General features: G+C 35.9%; 1 protein-coding gene across 1 annotated transcript; it reads right to left on the bottom strand.

Annotated features, from left to right (window-relative positions):
• Window positions 1–169: 169 nt before the first annotated feature.
• Window positions 170–2,222, bottom strand: LOC125876706 (probable glycosyltransferase At5g03795). Its single transcript, XM_049557934.1, has 4 exons — window positions 1,904–2,222; window positions 1,568–1,800; window positions 1,137–1,488; window positions 170–975 (listed from the first exon to the last, which is right to left on the bottom strand). Exons 1-4 carry the CDS (start codon window positions 2,189–2,191, stop codon window positions 319–321), a joined length of 1,530 nt encoding a protein of 509 aa, XP_049413891.1. The 5' UTR covers window positions 2,192–2,222; the 3' UTR covers window positions 170–318.
• Window positions 2,223–24,184: the final 21,962 nt, after the last annotated feature.

Genomic DNA, 24,184 nt, shown 5'->3' with positions numbered 1-24,184 from the left:
TGAGCACAGTTATCGAGTAAACCTGTACACTGAAGTTGAAATAGATGGCTCAGTAAGAGCTCTAGACTGTAAAGTGTTCTACTATTCCAGCTGCTTGTGTATAAGCCATAAGTATGTCAAAGGGGCATAAAAATGATACATTAATGAAGTAGCTGAAGGCAGGCACATCTTATCCAAAGTTGAGAGCAGTAGTTTACAAGAATAAAGTGCAAAAGGCATAACAAGTGTGTAGAAAGCAGAAAAGTGAACTACAAATGGTCAAAATTGATCACTTGTGCAGGATTTCCAGCCTGTCAACCTACATTAAAGTGCTTAATCCTAAACTCTTATATTTAATCTTCTTAGCCAAATAGAGTGAACAATCATGTGAAAAAGATCAAATCTTTTTGGAGGTCCATTCATCACAAAATGCCTTTGAACTTGTTTCACTCTCTTCTGCATTCTCAAATACTGAGTCTGAGAAATACTCATCAGTATCTTCTTGATGTTCGGTATGTCTTCCACAGCCACCTTCACAGAAAAAGCATTCCAGTTCAAGACATCACTAAATGGTGGCACATAACCATCTGAAATCAACACAGGAACACACTCCGCGTAAATTGCTTCAACAACTCTTGGGCTTGCAACCTCATAGCCACTCGGGCACAGGCAAAACTTGCTGTTCTTCAACATAGTTTCATAGGATTTTCCTGGTGGAAGTTCTTCGTAAACCAAAACATCTTGGTCTTTCCCTTTCCATTGTTGCATCAAGTTGTTCCTTATGGCACCATGTAAACCACCAGCAAAGAAAGCAAGAGTTGATCGTCTTGATGGCGATGGACCTCCAATGATTCCTATTGTATCATCCGTCTTGAGATTGATTTCAGGTAATGATACATCTTTCTGAGGATTAAATCCTTCTGTAGTATTCGCATTGCATAGAACTCTTATTGAATTGTTGAAGAGATGTGGCACGTATGAAGTCGTGTGTGGCCCCTAAAAAACAGACATTTTGATCTCAAAGGTAGATATCACATAAGAAGGATTTAACTTATACATACTGACAATGTAAAGAATGTTTACTCGCGTATTCTAAACAGTTTCATGTAGTTATCTTTTAGATGACTTGAAGTTAAACTCGATTACATTTTGCTTACCCAATCATGGCAGGAGAGCATGAAGTGATCAGCACCAAGACTTGTATTCCAGAAGGAATGTCTTGAAGAAATGACATGAATATAATCAGCAACTGTTCTACCAATGACATGCCTACTGTCAGGGCCACCAGAGACATATAGGTATCTAACCATTACAACCACACTAAATGGGAGGAAATAAACTAAAGCCTCCTCTGGATCTTTTGTTCTGTACATATTTCCCTTTTCCATTTCATAAATGAACCTTCCTTCTGTTGAATATATACTCCTACATGGACCATTATGGAATATTGGAAGTTCACCTTCCTCATACACATATATCTTGAACTTCTTTTCCATTTCAAGATAGCTCCTGGTAGTACAAACATATAACTATGTCAATGCAAAATGAACGCGAATACTACTACTATACACTTGAGTAGAAATATTACCTGTGAAAGGCATTTGTGTTGCGATAAATAGGACCTTGAGGAACATAATCAGGATCTTGATGATTCGATATCATGCTTCCATTTCTAGCAGCTTCTCTTATGGATGACCTTGCTTTTGCTAAAATAGCCTCATGCCTTTCCAACCTGTTATACCTTTTAACTATTCCAGTCGTTTCATCGCTATGCTCTTCTCCTTCATTCATTTCATCCTTCCAAATATCTTCAACTCCTTCCTAATAAGGTAGCAAAACAAAGGACAAATCAACATTATTAGATAAGTAACCTTATATATATGGAAAACAGAACAAAACAATAACAAGAACAAGTGAAATATACTCCGAGGGGTCGATTATAAAATGAGACTTTTGCTGAGTTGTTGAAAGTAACCAGGCCAACTACTTGCAAATGCTGATCTTTCTCTTCATAACTTGTCAAAGACCTTAATAATCTAACTGATCTCCATGTCCAAGAAGAAGAACTAAATGATAGTACATAAGAACTCTGAGGGCCTAATGTACAAGCAAGGACTAAAACAAGAACCAAAGGGATGACAATCAAGAAAACCAAAGTAGAAGAAAAAGAGGACAAAAATGAAGGCAATTGGAGTTTCTTGGGAGACCACATCCTATCACTATAGTATGTTCCAAAAGTTTTAGAGGAAAATAAGCCAAGTACTTAGATATTGATTTGTTGGTCAGTGAATGTTGCTGCATTTTTTTTTCACCATAGTGTTGAAAAAAAAAAGTGTCATATGGGAAATTGCAAATTAACTAGTCTTTGAAAGCTAATTGGCTTTTGGGTCTTGCTAAGCTTCCTTAAACGTCAAGATTCATAGTTCTTAAAGTTAAACTAATTGGCTTTTGTGTCTTGAATCTTGATCCATTGAGTACTTTATTGTTTTCAAATATTATCTCTGTCCAACAATAGTTGTTCACTATATTATTTTGAATAGTCCAATGATATTTGTCCACTTAATGAAATCAATAAATAATTTTACTCTTAGTTCCTAAGTTACCTTCATTACATTTTTCAAGACAATGTATTTATTATATTAACCTTCTATTTATGATTTATTTTAAACATAATAAAGTCAATATTTTGATAAATACTTTGAAAAATAACTATAGTTAATAGAAAAGATAAATTAGGAACCAAAGTGATAGATTATTACTTAATTTTTCAATCTATTTTTATAATAGCAGACAAAGAAAATACGTATTAAACAATAGGAAGAAAAATTTAATACCTTTTGATTTCTTAAAAAAGTTACTTATTTCCATATATGGAATATATAAGGAGGATTTCCAAAGAACGCCCCGAGATTGGAGATTAAGGACCGTCGCCGCAACGCATGCTATTTTTCAGCACTTTAAAGTCCAGTGTTTTAAAAGGCGGGGTTGCCAGGCGAGACATTTAATTTTATAATTTTACAGGACGAGATGTAAGTCTTGAGATACGGAGCGTAAGACCCATGATTCTATAGGAAGTACATCTCATGTATATTTAATTTTATAATTTTATTACTAAGAAAAAATAAGCAAAAGTAAAAAGTATTTAATAGTTTTACAAATAAATTTTAAGACGCAACCAATAATATAGAAAAAAATATTATAATTATTATTGAGAAAGGTATTAATAACCAATAATATAAAAGAAAAATATTATAATTACCATTTGAAAAAAGTAACAACTGGCCGAACAAAAAATGATATAGTCAAAATAATCTTTAAAATAAAATTATCATCCGTCTTCACATTGACTAGTCCTTCCCGCATTCGATTTTTCGGTTAAGTCTTACACTATTCGGTTTGGATTTTCGGTTTTTGGTTTTGTAAAAGTGTAACCCAATTCGATCCAAAATAAATTTAGTTTGGTTTGGTTTTTCTCTATTCGGTTCAGCTTTTTTCGGTTTGGTTATTCAATTATGTCAATAATTAATAATATATAACCAAAGTAATAATATTTAATCCCTTAAATATTCTTTCTAAGGGATAAGGGTCTGAAAAATACCCCAACTTTGGTCGGATTTGTTGTTGCGATACTAAACTTTCATAAGGACCTATTACCTCCCTAGACTATTTAATACCGTATTTTTTACCCCATGAACTATTTAATAGTGTATTTTAAAGGTATATATGTGCTCACATGGACACATTCCTATTTATAATTTTGCATTATTTTTTATGTCCATGTGGGCAAATATATATGTTTAAAATACGGTATTAAATAGTCTAGGGAGGTAATAGGTCCTCATGAAAGTTTAGTATCGCAACAGCAAATTCGACCAAAGTTGGGGTATTTTTCAGACCCTTATCCCTCTTTCTAATATAAATCATAAGTAAAATTTTAAACACAATACTTATAAGTATACCTATTATAGATGTAATTCAAACATAAAATGTAAACATAATCATCATGAAAGGCAATAACCAAAAAGGGACAAAAGTGGTTAACTCCAACTTAATTCTAAACCTAAACATATATATATATATAATTCGAGTTTTTTCGGTTTTTATTTTTTAAAATCCAAAATCAAACCAAAAAACCAAACAAAGCAATTTATTAATCCAAAATCAATCCGAAAAACCAAAAAACATAAAATTCGGTTTGATTTGGTTTGGTTATTCGGTTTAATCCGAATAGTGCACACCCCTACTTCCCATCCTCAATTAATATGTACACTGATTATTGTTTATATATTTTGAAGAAGAAGGATAAAAAGTGTAAGAGTGGTGACAAAAAAGGAATAAAGTTATTTCAAGAACATAGTGCTACTAAAGCTTTATCCTATCAATTTCAGACACGATTATTTAAAAAATTGTTTATAAAAATGTCAGTTTTTATAAGAGTTTATTTATATATTTTAAAAAGGAAAATAGTCTGAAAAGTACTCCAACTTTGGCCGAAATTGTTGTTAGGATACAAAACTTTATGGAGGACCTTTTACCCCCTGCACTATTTAATAGTGTATTTTAAAGGTATTTATGTGCTCATGTGGACACATTACTATTTAAAATGATGCAATATATATGATGTCCACGTGGGCACATATATACCTTTAAAATACATTATTAAATAATGTAGGGGGTAAAAGGTCCTTTCCAAAGTTCGGTATTGTTACAACAATTTCGGTCAAAGTTCGGATATATTTCAGACATTTTTCCCTTTTAAAAAGTCCCTAGAACTTGAAAAAACATGATAAAATAGAATATAAATATCATTACACCAATAATAGAAGATATGAGTTAAAGCAAAAATGGTTCAAAAACCCAAGAAAAAACAAAAATTGACGTATGGGGCGTACGTTTTTTAAGCCAGGACTTATGTTTTTATGCCCGAGACTTACGCTCCAAATTTTAGAACTTATGCTCTATGGATCTACGCCTTCAAATTGTGCTCCGGAGCATTTTTGGTACTCCCTACCCCGAGATTCACCCCCAAATGTTTTTGTAAACACTGCTCCAAACTAAGGCTATTAAAATAGAATCGAAAATGTTAATTCAAACTGATTTTTTTTATTGGTTTATGGATCATGGGTTGTTGGTTTAGCGATTTCGGTAACGATTTTGATTTTTTTTTATTATCCGGTCATCGATTCTTAGCAGCTTGAAGTTTTTTCTTAATGGGTTACCGATAACCCGATAGTAAATTAATAAATTATATTTATACCATTCAGTATAGAAAGTCCTTGACTTAGTGTTCAGTTTCATACTTTTATTTCTGGGGTCTCAAAATATTTGTTAATCTACATTATGCTAGTGTTTGCTTTTGAGAAAATGCAATCTATCAATTCATATGCATGGTTCATTTAGTTTGTCACCTTGTTGTTTCAAAGTGATTTTTAGTTATTTTTTTATGTGTCAAATCTTAACTATTAAATCGAAAATGATTCATAACTGATAAACCGATAATCACCAAGTCAATATCTTAATGGTTCTATAACGGTTTAACATATCTACAAATCGATACACATTAAATCAAATCAATAAACTCGAATCGAGCCGATACACAATTTCTTTCCTTTTTAAGTGAAAGATTAATAACTCAAAAACTTCTATATATTACTTTTTCCATCTCAAAATATCTATCGTATTTATTTTTTACACTTTTGTTAAGAAAATATTTAGTGGGATAATATTTACTATATTTATATGTCATAATTAAGATATTTATAGTCTTCAAGAACAAATAATATTAAAAATAAAATGAAAAAATATTATCTTGAACTTTAAAAATAAATAATACTCTCTCCATCCTATATACATCTCAGATTTCATAAATAAGCAAAAATAGTCTCATATACCTCCCATATTTCATATATAGGTAAAGAATAAACGAGTTATATGTCTGACATCCATATTACAAAATTAGGAATGAGAACTCAACCTTACACCCAGCTTATCGGAGAAACAAAAAGGAAGAAAAATAAGGTTTAGTTTTAATCATATAAGCTTAACTAAAGGAGGTTTTAAAAGAGAGAACTTTGAGCTATACAGTAAGTTGTTTTTTTTTAATTATTTTTTAATTCAAATCGGGCAAGCCCATTTTATTGATTAAAAAAAAAACAAAGCAAACACACGATTTAGGCCAAAAAGTGACCCGAGTCCAAATAAGAGCAAAAGAAAAATATCTAAGGAAACAAAATAGAAGAAGAACAACTCAAATTAAGAAACCATCCCTAGAGCAGGTGACAGAGACCTCATCTCTGATGGAGCTTCCGCCATTGCTGAGCTACGTCTAGGCCTTCGGAGTTTGAAGGACTTCCATTCCAAGCCTCTACAAGTCTCATTGATGCCATGGAGTCGTATGTGAAGACTTCTTCAACTCAAAAGACGGACAAGACCTCAATAAAAGCGATTCGCCCCAAGTCCAGTCTAAGGTACAAGAGCCGTAGGAGATGAATCAATATCTTGAACCCTCAATCTTTGCAGAATGAGCTACAAGGAGCTAATACCGCTGCAAAAATCTCAGATTCAAGATTTTAATTCATCACAACAATTACAACATTTTGCTAGTTCAAATATTTGGAGCTTAATGAACTTTAAACCTTCGTGATGCCTACTGGAAAATTGATCACTTGCCTTTTTGTTGAGGCAAATCAATATAATCAAAGTTCCATTTTATACCTTAATTTGTCACTTTTCATATAAAAATATCTCCAATAAAACGAATTGAAAATAAAAAAGTTTAAAAGAGTTACTTAAACTTATTTAATACATTAGTTATAACGTAAATATTTTGTAATTAAGATACAATGGTGACAACAACCTTGAATACAAACTTCAAGGCTTAGTTCTTGAAGAGTGAAGATCTCAAATATTTTATTTCTTTGATATAATTTGTCATTTAGGCATCTTTAATATATAATTTATCACTTTATATTTAAAGAGTCGATATCTTATTATATAATTTGAGAAGCATTTTCTCAAATCGATAAATGTTAGCCATTTGTCATAATATAATACACTAGTTTCTGTTTTCAAAAATCTTATTAGTAAATAATAAGTGTTAAATACTTTGATTTAAAGTTCTACTATCTTTTAATTAAATTTTTAAAAATGTATAAGGAAATAATGACCTTTTCTATATTAATTATAATATATATAGTTGTATTTCTCTAGTTTTTATAAGAGGACCTTTACTAAAAAGATAAATTTAATTGTAACTTGACATATTATAACAAAAGGTTGATAATAAAAAAAACAAGATATTCCTATATCACTATATAAGAAATTTAAAAAAATTATATTAAAAAAAAATTAAAATGATATTTCACACTATATATAATGATCTGAATCGTTGTTACTCAAAGGCATCTTGTGCATAATTTCAAAATTCTTAAAAATGTGTCCCCAAATTAAAATATGGGTATATGACAATTTTGTTAAATTTGAATTAATTCAGACTGATGTCCGCCTACCATTGGGGGAGACCTCCCATTATGGTAGTGCCGCTATAGCTAGCGCCTGCGTGATCACTGTAGCGGGACTGACGGAAACAGATTCTAGATAAAACAATGTCTTTTATTCTCCTCTCACTTTTGAAGAAGAAAAGGAGGCGAGGGTTCCTCCAAAAATCTTAAGCCACTTTTAGCCTGGGAACCATCGAGGGAAGAGATTTCGACATAATGAAGATTAAAACCCAATGATTTTCAGTCTACGTTCATCAGAATTTGTCCCCACAAAACTAGAAGTTTGTCTTCAACAAGTGCTTGGTGTTTAGGTAGACTAGGTTTTATTAACCGAGTAGTTAAATATGTATTTACTTATACAATATCTTGAGATTGTCAGGAGATTTCATGCATAGGCCTTTGAGCACGGAGAATGGTAGATTGGTTAATGAATCGAGTTAATAGTAATTTTTATATTCGAAAAATCTCTATGTGAGCCTAGGTTATGATCTAGTATGAGGGTGGAATGACCTAAAGGGTGGAGTTGACACCAGAAGGATGAGGGGTGACATGAGATAGAGCGTATGAGTTCCAAGGTAATATTACTTGTAGTAAGAGTGGTGACTGAGTGGACTGAGGTCCTAATTTTATCTTCAAATTGCATTGTTTCTTTAATTATAATTTGCATGATATCATGTGGTGGATTCGGGTCGATCGATGCTTACAAGTACGTGTTGTTTGTACGGATACTACTCTTGCTATGCCACTTGACATAGTTTGGTTGTAGGATTCAGTAATGTCTTGTAGGTGAAGACGATGATGATCTCCGACAGCTTCTACTCATTTTTCCTTATGGTGGGAGTTGTGTCTTAGTTATTTTTTATAACTAGTACTCTTAGAAGCTCTTGTACATGTTTAAACTAGTTCCTTGGAGAGTGTTTAGTGTGTTTCTCTACAAAGGACTTTGTTTTAAATCAAGTTAAAGTATTTCAATATTTAACTAGGATGGTAGATTATGTTTTATCAATTTCTGCATTGTCCATTTTTAAAATTGGACGGTAAGGGTTCTCCTATCTAAATATTAGGGCAAGTGCTCGCATGACGCGATAAATTGGATGGTGACAACATAGTTAATATATAATTTTCTAATTATCACAAATAAAGAGTTCCATTTTTTAAAATTATAGTTTGGGTGTCAAATACATAGGTAGAGCACATTAAGTTAATTTTCTATCTCTCAATAACTAATACATATATACCTACCTTGTTGATTCTGTTTTTTTTTTATATACAAGTATTTTAAAATATATTGTTGCATATAAGAAAGTGAATTCTAAAAAAATGCATACTTATTAAAATATTATAAAAATATCTATAATATTTTATTAAGTTTTGACTTTAGGATTGAGCCGACCTAGTACTTTAACGAAATATTAATTAGGAAATTTATTTCTGCAAAAAAAAATCATACATCAAGACATTGCACTATTCACTAATAATGCTCTTAAAGTATCTATGGAAAGAGGTGAAGATAAGAAAAAAGATCGTGTTGAGAAAATAATAATCAAGATCAAAAGGTCGTAATAATCGTAGTATTTTATTTCAAATATGAGCGATACAATTTCTATGAATCCTCTTATTTGTTTTTCAAATATAAATTCATGGGCTTGTGAGCTTGACTTGTACTTGAATTCAAGGGCCTTCGAGCAATCGAGCTTGATCATGAATAATCTTGATGAACTTGATCTTGACTTATACTTAAATTCAAGGGCTTCAAAGCTTGTTCTTGACTCTGATCGTCTTGATCTTGAATTGCGTTTGAACTTGAATTGAACTTGTAGCTTGATCCACAAGCTCTCTCCGACTTTTTCTTAGAATTTTGGCGTCTCTGAAGAAAAATATTTTATTTATAAACTCAACAGTTCTATATGTTTCTGTATAATTCTATATTTTTTGCAATTAAAACACTTAGGTCTGGTGCTTTTAAACCAACAATCATCCTCTGCATGATTATTTTTCTTACATATACTGCAAGGTGGAAATTTATTCTTTCTGATTGATTCACTTGATATTTTAGCAGCAAAAGCTTCTACAGTTGTTTGTTCATCTCTAATTTCCCTTCTTTGCTCAACTGCTTGCAAAGCGTTCACCAAATCATTAACTGAAATTTTTGAGAGATCTTTAGACTCCTCAAGTGACGAAATCTTGGACTCAAAGTTTTTCAGACAAAGTTACAAGAACTTTCTCAATAATTCTAGTATCGAGAAATTTTTCACCAAGCAGTCTAATTTTATTGGCAATTGATGTGAGTTTGCCAACATAATCCTTAATTCCTTATGTTTTCTTTCATCTTTTGAATCTCATATTGTCTTTTAAGGTTCAGAACTTGCATTAACCTTGATTGTTCATTGCCCAAATATTCATCCTTTAGAGGATTTCATATTTCCATTGGAGTTTCACACGTCATGATTTTTGTGAAAATTTCTTCAGAGGAATATAAACTATTCATTGCTTTGAACTTTTTAATTTTTTATTCATTATGATTTTTGATTTGAGCCAAAGTTAGATTGACGGGTAATGGTGATGGTTCACCATCTTCTTCAACAATATCCATAGATCCACAGATTGTAAATATGTTTTCATCTTCATAGCCCATAGTTGATAATTTTCTTCTTTGAACATTGGAGAAGAAATTAGCGGAAACATATTTGATATCATATATGTTATTTGGTGGTGAACATTACTGGATCTGATACAAATTTGAAGGAAAATATTTTATTTATAAATTCAATAGTTCTATATGTTTTTGTATAATTCTATATTTTCTGTATATTTTTGTGTATTGAAAATAATTAGTAACGTCATTATTTATAAAGGTAAAAAACCAAATTAAACTAGGACTAGGAACCGCTATAACTAACAAATCCTAATTAAACATGAGTAAGTAAATACCATAAATAACAAATCTTAATCAACGTAGAATTCCTACTCTAACTTTGAATTATTATTTCCAACAGTCTCTTATAAATTACGAGGACCCCTATTTGTAGTTATAGAATAGAGGAGTTGTAGGACAAATTTCCTCCGGCCAATCAAATTCAAGTGACATGTCAAAATAATAGTGATGAAAACAGGCTTCCTTTGTTGACACCCAATTTCAGACCTCCACAATATAAATTAATCATCGAGCTTCTTAAATTCCAAACGATTCGAAATAATTAGTTTTTATAAAGTTCAAAATATTTTTTCATGTTATTTTAAATAGTTTTGTAACTTTTTATATTTTTTAAACAATGTATATGTTTTATATAACTTTGTATATAATTATCATAGTTTATGAATATTCGAAACCCGTCTCAAAAAGATTTTATTTTTAACTAAATATTTGGTTAATTAGTTTAGTTATATAATAGTTTATATTTTAAACTAATTAGTCTAGAATTAAGTTAATTATTTTTTTTTGCTAAGATTAAGAAGCTCATTAATTAATTTATATTAACTCGTCTTTTATTTTTACCTTACCTTAACTCACTTTTGGACCAGCTTTGGGCCATTGTCACAACCCTATTTTAATTAAGCCCACTATACTCACTTCAGCAGCCCATTCCAATGCACATCAGCCCATTCCCTTACATTTCAAAACCAAAAGATCTAGTCCAACAATATCTTCAAAACCAAATAACCCAGCAACCCATCAATATCAACATCAACAATAGCCATACCCTACGACCCCTGTTGCTCTTCTTCTTCGCAGAACCAGAAATCAAACGAAATTCCAGCGGAAATTGCGCTGCAAACTCGGAAATCTCGCCCAACCACCCTGCAGAACCCATAACCTAGTGGCCTAGATAGTCACTTCGTCATCCTGCTTTCCCCCTTTTTAGGTATTTTTGAAAATCTTCCCCTGCTGCCTTGAAAAAAGGCAGAGGAAATCGAATTTCAAATTTGAAAATCCACGAAATTTTCCTCCAAAATCACCCATCTTCTCCCTATAAATAGTTCTTTACCTTCAGCGAAAGGGGGATTTTTTAGTTCGAGTTTTCCTTGGCAATAGTCGTTTTACGCTTAAAGTATTATACTTAGCTTTTGAATTCGAAGTTCCGAGAAGATCGTCACTCAAATTTTCTTAGTTTGCCGTTCGTATTCGAATTGTGTGGTAGAAGAAATCACTGCTCTCAAGCTCGCTTTGTTCTCAGTTCGTTGCCTCAAGAAAGGTAACCTCATTTACCTTAACTCGTTTTAGCTGGTGTTTTATTTCTAATTAAAAGTTTACTATTGAACTCTTGAGGTAAATTTATACTTTGGGCGTGGTCGATCAATATTATGTGTCCTCTTGCTTGAGCATTCGGTTGGAAAAATGGTATTGATTGAGTGCATTATAATTCTTGTTCATATTGTTGATGATTTGAGTTATGTAAAACCAGTTATCAAAATGGAAAATTTTTTGACGTAATGGGGGGCTCATTTTTTTTTATTTTATTAGTCTATGTTCATACCCAAATCTTCTTTGATGTGTTTTGGTGTTACTTTACCAATTGAAGGCATTCAAATCTTACAGTGATGTCTTTTCCATGTAGGATATTCTTCTCTAATTTCGTATCTTATTTTCTCACTCTGGAATGATATTACTATAAGCCAGAATGCTTTAGAATGATAGCTTTCTCTTTTGTTCAAAATTACAAAATTACGTTCTCTGCAAAGTTTCATATCTTAAATCTAGTTTTTTAAATTGGGCATGCTGCAATCAGCTCCTCTGTACTGCATTTCCATCATCTATCTTGTCTATTCGGTTTATTCTCTCCTTGTATTAGTTGTATAGTTCTTTACTTTCTTTAAAAATGTCCCTGCGGGCTACTGTTGTTAATTCTTGCTGTGATGTGAAGTTAAACCGGCGATATTAAGTTGTAGAGGATAATATTTTTCTCTTGATTCCTGCTCAGTCAAAGTCTCTTTGTTTAGTTCGGGTGATTCTCTATGTAGCGATTTGTGATACTTAGTTTGGTACCAACACTTCATAAATTTATCATTTCATGTTTTAGTTTAGATTTTCCTATCTATTATGGTGTAAGAAATGTTCTATTTATATAGATACTTACTAATATATTTGTTGCTCAATAGTTGCCGTAACTCATATATAACAATAATATTTCTTCAGTTTTTGCGTATTTGTTTTATAATTGATAGATAGTATTCTGCTTGCTCCATTCCTTGCTAATAAGTCACTAAGGTTAATGTGTTTTTTTTTTTCTAAATTAGCATTACTTGTTAGATTCTTGTTTAAATGTTGGTGCTTAAGTCAAGATGTCAAACCTTGTTTAGTTTTGTTTGGTGAATGTTTTCTTTAAAAAATGGAATCATAAGCGCATTTGTTGATATAATACTCCCGTAAAAAATGAAATCATAAGCGCATTTGCTGATATAATACTCCCGTAGGTATATGTTTTTAAATTTAGTGGTTTGAGCAAATCATTGATTAAGGTTGAGTGGATATATTCTATTTTATATAGTTTCCCTTATGCTGCTTTTGGTTTTATTTTTTCCATTCATGTGTTCATGATTTATAAATTGGTCTCTACAAATTAAGCATTTTTTTATGCAATTTTGAGCTGCTATTAATTCATTACTCTTTTCTTTGTATGCATACTTGAGTCTATTCATGGACTCGCCTCCTTGCATTATGTTGGGCTAATCAGCCCAACCTCCTACTCGAGTCGGCCTTCTTCCCTGCTCGAATTTCAAAAGCTGAAACAGTTGAGAAAGGAGTTGCATTACAAGTCCTAAAGGCTGAAAACAGGCAGAAATACATCATGTATACACTGATATACATATCAGTGCAACAAATACGTAACTAAAAATGGAAACACAGGTCAAAAATGTGGGAATACATGGCTAAGGTAAAATACAGGGGTTTGGAAGCAGGAGATACACGGAAAGAGCTGATATACAAGCCGATATACACTGATATACATCAGATGTATACAAAAAATGGGTTTTGGTTAAACCCCAAAAAGTATCAACGAATTTGGCCAAAGAAAGGCCCAAATTCAACTTCTCTCCGTTACTCTTAAATTATTTAATTATAATTTGTTTGTTGTTTATTAACTCTAACTTTAGAATTGTTAATTAACTCAATCGAATTTCCCAAAAGACAAACTATTTCTCTGTGTTGTTTTATTTCTAACAAATCTCATTTTATCAACTCTTGCATTATCATTTATAATCTTTAGTCAAAACTTTTTTTTTATTTAGTTTAAAATAGTTTTTCATAAACCAAAAAATGACTCAAATAGAAACCAATTAATTTAGTTTTCATTAAAATTCTAATTACTTGTCTCTAATTCAAATGTTTCAATTAAGGTCCCATTTTCTTAAAAAATAAAAATTGCTATTTGTTTAACTATTTTCTCAAAATTAATCCAATAGTGTAAATTATTATAAATAAATACTTACTTAGTCATTTGCTCAAAAGGTTAGTCAAAGCTTTTATTCTTCAATTAATTTAAAAATAATTTTTTATGCTTTAATGTGTTAAATTGGTTTAATTTATTTAAAAATGAACTAAATAAATTCTAATTAGTCTAGTTTTATTGATTTTCTAATCACTTGCACCTTAATTCAAATGTTTCATTTTAGGGCCATTTCTCTAAAAATGAAATAATATAAAATGTGTCATTTTGTTTAACTATTTTTTCTCAAAGTTAACCAAATAGTGTAAATTATTATATATTTTTTATGTTAAATTATTTTTCTAAAAATAGTCAAATACATTTTAGTCAAGTCGCAGGTCAACCGCATGTTAGCGGACACTTCGAATGCTTAAACCCTTCTCAAAGTGTAAATTGAACCCCAAACCTTCTTTGGTATTTTCAAATGATTTTTTCCTTTTAAATCTTTGAAAATTATAAGTTTTCTTAATTTATTTAAAAAATTAAGTGGCGATTCTTTTCTAAGTATTTTTCTCAAATTGTTTAATACTTAGAACATTTCAAAAATGTGATTTTTCTAGAGATAGTCAAATTACGGCACAACAGAAATGGCGACTCTGCTGGGGATTTAATTAAGTTCTAACCATAAGATTTGGCTTGTTTGACTAATTGTATTAATTGCTAAATTGTTTATCTGCTCTCAACGTATTTAAATTGATATAATTGTCATTGCATTTCATGGTATATTCTCTTGTATGTATAGTATATTAAAGAACGGTTTTGCGGAACCGCAACTGGACTTTTTTATACTCAACCCTTTTTTGGAATGATCAGCAATTTATTAGTTTCTCATGCGTTCAATAGTTGTCGTGAATTCCAGCCTAAGTTGTCCACTTGAGTTTCCGACTTTTAGCGCATTTTGAACTAAGTTGACCCAACACCCAAGGCGTGTTGGGCCCATTAGAAGCCCACATTGTGTCTCTCCTTTTCCCAAAAACATGAGATTTTGCTGAAATTAAAGAAAAATTGTCACTCGTCAAAGCTGATTGGATGGACAAGTTGCCCGGGCCAAACATTCTGCTTCGAAAGGTTTATTACCGATTCGAACGTGCAAGAGCCTATGAAAAGTTCAAAGAAGAGTTTGTCTTAGAAGAGAAATGGAAGGAGACACGTCCTCTTGCCTTTGCGATATGCCTACTTGGGACGATGGTATTTCCCCAGGGACCAAACTATACTATCCATCCGAGTGTAGTAATGGTCACTCATGCTATTTTTTATGGGGTGGGCTACGGGTCAGCAACTAAGTACCACACTTTGGCACCCATGATTTTGGCCGACATTATAGGGCTTTGGATAAGTGTCAAAGCGGAGAGCGTTTCTTTCAGGGATGCAACCTGATACTTCAGTGGTGGATGATGAGGTACTTGATCAAAGCACATAATTCGGAAGAACCAGATCCGTTGAGACGATCAGACCAGTTTGCAGGTCATGATTGGTGGACGTACCATAATTATTGTAACAAAACTGGAGGTTTAAAATTCTGGTATCCAAGACTTCAAGGGCTAAGAGAGGAAAATGTGCAGTGGTCGATAGAAAGTTTGGTGGTGACAAAGCAAATGGTGATTCGAGCTGAAAAGACCCCTTACTTGATATTTGCCGGGTTAAGAGGGACTAGACCATATGCTCCCGATCGAGTCCTTAGACAACTGGGAGGGAAACAGGAGATTCCCCAAATTGCGAACATGAAGAAATTTGCAACCTATCATGAAAATAGACGAGTCTCTTATATTGAAGACATACGTAGAACATGGAAGACCCGAAGGATGTTGGGCAAATCGGTACCAAATAAATTCCGTCCTGAATGTTCTAGGGATTACAAGGAATGGTTGAAGAAGAGCCTCGCCGGTACTATTGAGCCTGGTCCAAATGTTCCCCATATTATTGCAGATGTTGGGGCCAAGCATCAAATTCGACTTCATCGACTCCAAGAGAAATATGATAAGAATGAGTTGGACTATCAACGTCGACATTCAGAGGACGCCAAAGTCATAGCTCAGTTGAAGCAGGAGCTACGAAGAGCCAGACAATGTATGTCAGAACTAGATGATAGCATGGAACAACAGATTCAGTCGATCGAAAGGTTCAGACATCAAGAAGGGGGGCGGTTGGCAAGAGATCACCTATGGGCGAACAGATATGCTATGTGGGAAGAGGTCAGCATCGCCAAGAGGGCCAGACTTGGTGAAGGATCAGGAGGAGCTTGAAGTTTGTTATCATCCCCTGCGTGGGATTGCTTTATTTGTACTTTGTTTTGTAATTTACTTTTCGAACTCTTTTTCCCAATTTTATGTTTGTCAAACATTTTTTAATATTATTAATGAAATATTTTGGGGATAATTAATTGGCTTAAAAAAACATATACATCCTTCAATTCGCTAGGCCTACCCTTGGCACAAAAGGGTCACATGCATGTTTAGGACGCGATATTTGTGTGGCTTAACTGTTTATGTGATATGTTGCTTTAAATGAGGACACTTTTAACCCACTCCTTTTCAATTTTTTTTTTGAAAATATCCACAAAATACAAGTCACTACCAAAATGTCCAACCAAAATTCCACGAGTCTTGAGTTTCTCAGCCAAAAACAAATCCTGCTCTATCATCTCGTGAAAGATAAAATTGCAGCTAAGATGGAAAAAGGCAAGAGTATCGACATAGAGCTGACCGAAGAAGATTTGATGATAAAATTGCAGCGCATCAGACAAGAGATCCAAGAAACCAGAAAAAAGAGAATAGAAGTGGAGTTTGCCACCGCAATCGCACGAACAACAAATGCGGCACTAGACGTGGAATTGGCAGCAAAAATGACAAAATGTGTTGTTATAGATGAAAAGACAGTTGCTGTGCGGAAGAAGCGCGATGCCCTCAAAGAGATAACCGTGATGCTTCAGAAGCCACGTGGAAAACACTCTTTCTTCAGCCAAGAGGCCGCCAACAGTGATCCCAAAGGTGCTGGACCTGAAGCTACCGAAGAAGATACTAGGGAAGAAATTGTCTATATGCCTCCTCTTCAGGGACGGTGGAATGAAGGGATTGAGAAAACCACCCTTGAAGCATATGAGTTTACCCCCCGTGATTAATGCGACAATCAGAAAAAGAATGGCCTAAGTGGAGGCACATTTTATCTTTTAGGAACTTTATTGTCTGTTTTTCACTTTCCTTGTAATCTTCACGAAATGAATGAATGAAAATGAAATTTCCTTTTGTATTCGAACTACGTAGGGCCTGAATTCTCCTTTGGAGATACGTAGGCAGCCTTTAAAGGCCCGGCCCCTATCTTTTAAAAAAAAAATTCCTTCATTCTACAATGAAACATTGAGTTCAGATCAACAAATGCCCAAAGATGCAGCAAGAAGACATTAGCTCAACGCAANTCGTGGGTTGGCATGTTCTCAAACAAAGCAACATTTATGTGTTTATCTGCTTTTTATATGATATTTTGCATTATTTGTGCCGAATCAAAACTAACATATTTGCCTTTGAGTTATTTTTCTCAACAGGTAGTTAGAACTGGTCTGTGTCGATAAGCTGGCTGATCATCCTTATTTCACTACATCTAAAGGTCCTACAGATTCCTTCCCCAATCAAAGTTCACAAAAGGGAGAAGCAGCAATGGGTGATAACAACGAAGAAATCAACCTTACTGATGTTGTGGTGGCTCAACCTGCCCTTGCTGATCAGAATGAACTGATCCTGCAGTTGATGCAACAAATTGTTGAGATGAGGGTCGAGATGCAGAGAAAAAATGATTTGCCTCATTCAATTTTTGTTGTCAACGCTCAACCAGACGGAACAAGCTAAGAACCCGCCTTTAAGCCCTGCTCGTAATCCCTCCATCATTGACCTTACCACCAAAAACCCCCACTACGTCTCAACCTCTTATCAAACATCATCCCCTCCTCAAAATACCAACCTCCAAGCACCACTCCCTCCCCCCAATGCAAACCACCAAACTGGCCTACCTCATCACAACCAAAATGCTAATAACCCACACACTTCCATCCTTCACCAAAACCAGTATACCAGCCCCCAGACTTTCCCCCACAACTATCACGCCCCTTTAAATGGCCAGAGTCCCTCTATTGCTCCACAACTACCGCAAAAGGTCACTTTCCAAATACCAGTCCCCAACGAGCATGACGCCCATGGTTCGGAACTCGACTATTATGAGGAGAGGGAAAGAGAGTGGAGGTCAAAGGAAGAGACCGCCAAGATAGATATGAAGGAAGAAATTAGGAAAGCCATGAAGGAGTTGAATTGCATTCCTGAGGTTGCCGGGTTGAGTTACGAAGACCTGTGCATTCATCCAGATTTGGACCTCCCTAAAGGGTTCAAGGTGCCAAAATTTGACATCTTCGGAGGAACGGGGAACCCCTTAGCACAACTGAGGGCCTACTGTGACCAACTTGTGGGAGTTGGGAGAGACGAAGCTTTGTTAATGCGGCTTTTTAGCCGAAGTTTGAGCGGAGAGGCTCTAGAGTGGTTTACGTCTCATGAAACAAGACAGTGGTCTTGTTGGAATGCTCTGGCTAAGGACTTCATCGAACGATTCGCCTACAATGTGGAGATCGTTCCTGACCGTTACTCCTTGGAGAAGATGAAGCAGAAGCCGACTGAAAGCTATAGAGAATTCGCATATAGATGGCGAAAAGAGGCAGCTAGAGTTAGACCTCCTATGTCAGAAAAGGAAATTGTCGAAGTGTTTGTGCGGGTGCAAGAGCCCGAATATTATGACAGAATCATGTTGCTCGTTGGAGCAAAATTTGCTGAGATAGTCAAGGTAGGTGAGACTATCGAAGATGGATTGAGAATCGGGAAGATTGCCCGTGTTGCTGCCTCGCCCGGATCTTCAAGTTTGTTGAAGAAGAAAAGAGAGGATGTGTCCTCTATCTCCTATGAGGGGAAGAAGACCCCAAGGAAAACCTCATCATACCAAGGTCGCTCTCGACCTTCACAGAGTTTGTACCCGGCCTGTTATACACAGGCTGATTACCAAAATAATCCTCCCCCCAGTTATCAAAATACCCCTCCTCCCATTTACCAAATTCCCCCTCCAATTTACCAAACTCCACCTCATCACTACTGGAACGTTGCCCCCAACTGTGCCAATGTTCAGACAAATTACTAGACTCCTCCCCCAATGTACCAAACCCCAGCTTCACTTTACCAAAATACCCCCCCGAACTACCAAGCTCCACAACCAAATTACCAAACCAACTCATATCCCAAATATCAAACCCCCCGTCCAAACGCTCCAAATTATCGCCAGATGCCTCCTCCGCAACAAGGGAATTACGATCCCCCCCCCCGTCCTAGATTTAAGAAGAAGCCGGCTAGAATTTTCACTCCGCTCATTGAAAGCCGAACAAAGTTGTTCGAGCGATTAACCGCGGCAGGATATATTCATCCAGTGGGGCCCAAGCCAGTTGATACTAGCTCAAATTTTTACAGACCTGATCCGAGGTGCGCGTATCATTCCAATAGTGTTGGACATGATACCGAGGACTGCATCAACCTGAAGCATAAGATCCAAGACCTACTTGACCAGAATGTGGTCTCTCTTCAGACAGTCGCGCCCAACATCAATAGTAACCCTTTGCCAAATCATGGAGGCGCCACTATCAATATGATAGAGACAGATGATGATTAGTGCGTGACAAAGGCAATAGTTCCGATGCTCCTAATGAACTGGAAAAGGTCGTAGCTTCATTGAGCATCAGAGAGAAGAAAGAGTTTGTGGTTCTGACACCCGAGAAGGCTGTTGCTTTGGTGCCGAGAGAAACTCTTACCCGACCAAAATTTGTGATTGAAACGGTTGTTACTCATGGCATGACCAAATCCGGCAGGTGCTACACACCGGAAGAGTTGGCTCAAGGAGGGCAGAAGAAAGACCAAGCAAAAAGGCCGATCAGTGAAGCCGAAGCTGAGGAGTTCAGGAGAAAAATGCAACCGAAAGATTATTCGATTGTGAAGCATCTAGAGATGACGCCGGCTCAGATTTCTGTGTGGGCTTTATTGATGAGTTCGCAATTGCATAGACAGGCTTTGATGAGAGCTTTGGATGACACTTATGTGCCTGTGGGTACTAACAGCGACAATCTAGCAACCATGATAAACCAGGTCATTCGGGGACATCGAATCAGCTTTTTTGACGAAGAGTTGCCTTTCGAAGGAAAGATGCACAACAAAGCTCTACACGTCAACATCAAATGTCGGGACAAAGTTATAAATCGTGTTTTGGTCGACGATGGATCCGGTCTCAATATCTGCCCACTTTCGACTCTTAAGCAGCTGAAATTCGACTTGGGAAAGGTTCAACAAAACTAGGTCAATGTGAGAGCTTTCGATGGAGTGTAGAGAGACACGATTAGGGCAGTAAATTTGGACGTTCAGATGGGGCCTGCAGAATTCAGTGTGGAGTTTCAGGTGTTGGATATCAATACCAGCTACAATTTGCTTCTGGGAAGGTCGTTTATCCACATGGGCTGTGCCTTCTACCCTTCACCAACTGATGAAATTTGTTTGGAAGGATCAGGAATTGGTCATTCATGGTGAGGGGAGTCACTCCAATGGGTATGCGCCGGTCTTTCACGAGGTTTCTCGAGGTTGTGATTTCTACACGGTGGAGCTAGTAAATGCTACCGGTGATGATTTGGCTCCGCAACCTCCTATTCCCTCTGTGTACAAAAAGATTGCTACTGTCATGCTCCAGAATGGTTTCGAACCAGGTTTTGGATTGGGGCTTACTTTTCAGAGTGATCTTTCTCGATTTCGGAACGGAAAGGCTTGGTTGAAGGCAAAATTCGGTGTAATTCGCCATTTTTTAAGAAAAGAAAGGCAGGGTAGAAAGTCTTGCCCACCTACCCACTCATCAATCACGGTGTTCAACTGACTTGCACTGATAGACCCCTATTGTATTGGAATTAGGCGCCCATCTTTTTAAGTACTTTCAAGAAATCGTCGAGCCTATCCAAATTCCCTCCAAAGGAGCAAAGTTTGGTTTGGGGTATGTCCCCACAGAGGCTGATGAAACAGAGATGAAGAATAAGAGTGTTGATCAAGCATTGGCCAGGCCAATTCCTCATCTATACCAGTCATTTCCGGTACGAGAAAATGTCAACGATAGTGGTCTCGGGGAAGGAATCTGGGGCCTATTTGAGGAGATTGATGCGGTCATCGAGGAAGAGGCTGGAACATCAGGCATCCGTGATGCGATACCTGATGAGCAATTGCAGAACTGGACCTCCACACCACTCCTGATTTCCCCCTCATCTGGGTAGAAATGACATGTGTTTTTGTTTATTTTTAAAACGGTGGTAGTCCGGAAGAGGCCCGAGACCCACCTTTTATGCATTTGTTATTTGTTTGAAGCTTTTAAATTCCCTTGTGTTGTTTTAAAAAGCGCAAAATAGCTCTTGGCCATGGCCAAAGTCTGTGCTTATCTTTCAATTTAAATGAAAAGCCTCTTTTATTGAAAATTTGTTTCTTTATCTGTTTATATTTTACTTTCCTATCTTTGTTTGTTTATGATTTCAGTAATATTAATTTAAAACCTGTCAATGTCATGTCATGTCATGAACCGAGTGAACGAAATGAAGCAGGTGATAACGAATGTGAAGAATACGAAGAAGAAAATGAGGTACCCGAACATGTTGCCGAAGAATTTCGACAATTCGTGAATCAACACAAGCCAAATCTCGAAGAAACTGAAATTGTGAATCTCGGAGATGAGAAATGCGTCAAAGAAGTCAGTATCAGTGTCCATCTGACTGAAGCCCAAAGAAGAGGCCCGGTTCATTTGCTCAGGGAATACATTGATGTATTTGCCTGGTCTTATGGAGATATGTCAGGATTGAGTACTAATATGGTATCCCACAAGTTGCCAATCAATCCAAATTTCAGTCCAGTAAAACAAAAGATTCAGAAGTTTAAGTCTGAGTTGAGTTTAAAGATCAAAAAGGAGATTACAAAGCAGATCGAGTCCCAAGTAGTGGAAGTGACCCAGTATCCGACTTGGTTAGCTAATGTTGTTCCGGTTGCCAAGAAAGACAGAAAAATCAGAATTTATGTTGACTACACAGATCTCAACAAAGCTAGCCCGAAAGATAATTTTCCATTGCCAAACTTTCACATCCTCATTGATAACTGTGCTAAGCATGAGATGTAGTCGTTTGTGGATTGTTATGTGGGTTACCACCAGATCCTGATGGACGAAGAAGATGCAGAAAAGACAGTTTTCATCACGCCTTGGGGTGTATATCATTATCGGGTGATGCCGTTTGGTCTCAAAAATGTCGGTGCTACTTACATGAGGTCTATGACAACCATTTTTCACGATATGATTCACAATGAGATCGAGGTGTATGTAGATGATGTCATAATCAAGTCCCGCGAGAGTTCAGATCACTTGACTCACTTGAGAAAATTCTTTGATCGTCTGCGTCGATACAAATTGAAGTTAAATCCCGCTAAATGTGCTTTTGGGGTGCCAGCTGACAAGTTGTTGGGATTTATAGTCAGCAGAAGGGCATTGAGCTTGACCCTTTCAAGATCAAGGCGATCCAAGAATTACCTCCTCCGAAGACCAAGAAAGAGGTGATGAGTTTCTTAAGAAAGTTGAACTACATCAGTCGGTTCATAGCTCAATCCACCGTGGTGTGTGAGCCCATCTTTAAGTTATTGAAAAAAGATGCCTCGACCAAGTGGACCGGAGAATGTCAAACTGCTTTTGATGCCATCAAGAACTATTTGTCCAATCCACCGGTGTTGGTCCCTCCACGAGAAGGGAGTCCATTATTCCTATATTTGTCAGTCTTGGATAGCCCATTGGGATGCGTGCTTGGTCAACATGATAAGACTGGAAAGAAGGAGCGAGCCATTTATTACTCGAGTAAAAAGTTCACTCCGTATGAGGCTCGTTACACTCTTTTGGAGAGAACATGTTGTGCTTTGACTTGGATCGCTCAAAAGTTGAGACATTATTTGTCTTCTTATACCACGTACCTTATCTCCATGATGGATCCATTGAAGTATATTTTCCAGAAAGCAATGCCGACCGGGAAGTTGGCTAAATGGCAAATGCTTTTGAGTGAGTTTGACATTGTGTATGTGACACAAAAGGCAATAAAAGCACAAGTCTTGGCTGATCATCTTGCGAAGAATCCAGTTGATGAAGAGTATGAACCGCTCAAGACTTATTTTCCCGATGAAAAACTAGTGTTTGTGGGTGAAGATATTTCTGAAGAATATCCTAGTTGGAGAGTATTCTTTGATGGAGCGGCGAATCACCAAGTGAAAGGTATCGGAGCAGTCTTAGTGTCAGAATTCGGTCAGCATTATCCTATGGCGGCTAAACTCCGATTTAATTGCACAAACAACATGGCTGAGTATGAAGCTTGCATCCTCGGTTTAAAGATGGCAATCGACATGAACGTTCATGAGCTTCTAGTTATTAGAGACTCAGACTTACTGATTCATCAAGTTCAAGGAGAATGGACTGTGAAGAATCCAAAAATCACATCGTATGTGCAGTATATACAGAAATTATGCAAGAGATTTCGCAAGATTGAGTTCAGACATACTCCCAGAACACAGAATGAGTTGGCCGATGCTCTTGCCACTATTGCCTCAATGATCAAACATCCGGATACAAGCTATATTGATCCCTTGGATATAAAGGTAAAAGAGCAGCCTGTCTATTGTTCCCATGTTGAAGCGGAGCCAGATGGTTTGCCTTGATATTTCGACATCAAGAAGTATTTAGAGGACGGGACTTATCCTGAGAATACAACGCTCAACCAAAAGAAATCGATACGCCGTATGGCCCTCAATTTCTTTGCAAGTGGGGAAATCCTTTACAGGAGGAATCCAGATTTAGGTCTTCTCAGATGCGTTGATGCTACTGAAGCTGCGAAGCTTCTGGAACAGATACATGCTGGAGTTTGTGGTACTCACATGAATGGGCTCACTTTGGCGAGGAAGGTCCTTCGAGCCGGTTATTTTTGGATGACTATGGAACATGATTGTTGCAAGTTTGTGCAAAAATGTCATAAATGTTAAGTGCATGGTGATTTGATTCGAGTGCCGCCTCACGAACTTAATGTTATGAGTTCACCTTGGCCATTTGTAGCTTGGGGCATGGATGTCATTGGTCCAATAGAGCCAGCCGCCTCTAACGGACACAGATTCATTTTGGTTGCCATTGACTACTTCACCAAGTGGGTGGAAGTAGCTTCGTACAAGT

The sequence above is a fragment of the Solanum stenotomum genome, chromosome 9, assembly GCF_019186545.1.
Source record: "Solanum stenotomum isolate F172 chromosome 9, ASM1918654v1, whole genome shotgun sequence".
NCBI classification, from domain to species: domain Eukaryota; kingdom Viridiplantae; phylum Streptophyta; class Magnoliopsida; order Solanales; family Solanaceae; genus Solanum; species Solanum stenotomum.
Note: the sequence above shows the minus strand (reverse complement) of the source record. Positions and strands in the feature narration are given on the sequence as shown.

What these genes read in the sequence shown, in the direction of transcription:
- LOC125876706 (XM_049557934.1), bottom strand. Translation starts at nt 2,191, where the DNA reads ATGTGGTCTCCCAAGAAACTCCAATTGCCTTCATTTTTGTCCTCTTTT. An exon ending in TTTATAATCGACCCCTCGGA is followed by an intron (nt 1,801 to 1,903) that starts GTATATTTCACT and finishes CTACCTTATTAG; the next exon opens with GAAGGAGTTGAAGATATTTG. An exon ending in TGCTCTCCTGCCATGATTGG is followed by an intron (nt 976 to 1,136) that starts GTAAGCAAAATG and finishes TCTGTTTTTTAG; the next exon opens with GGGCCACACACGACTTCATA.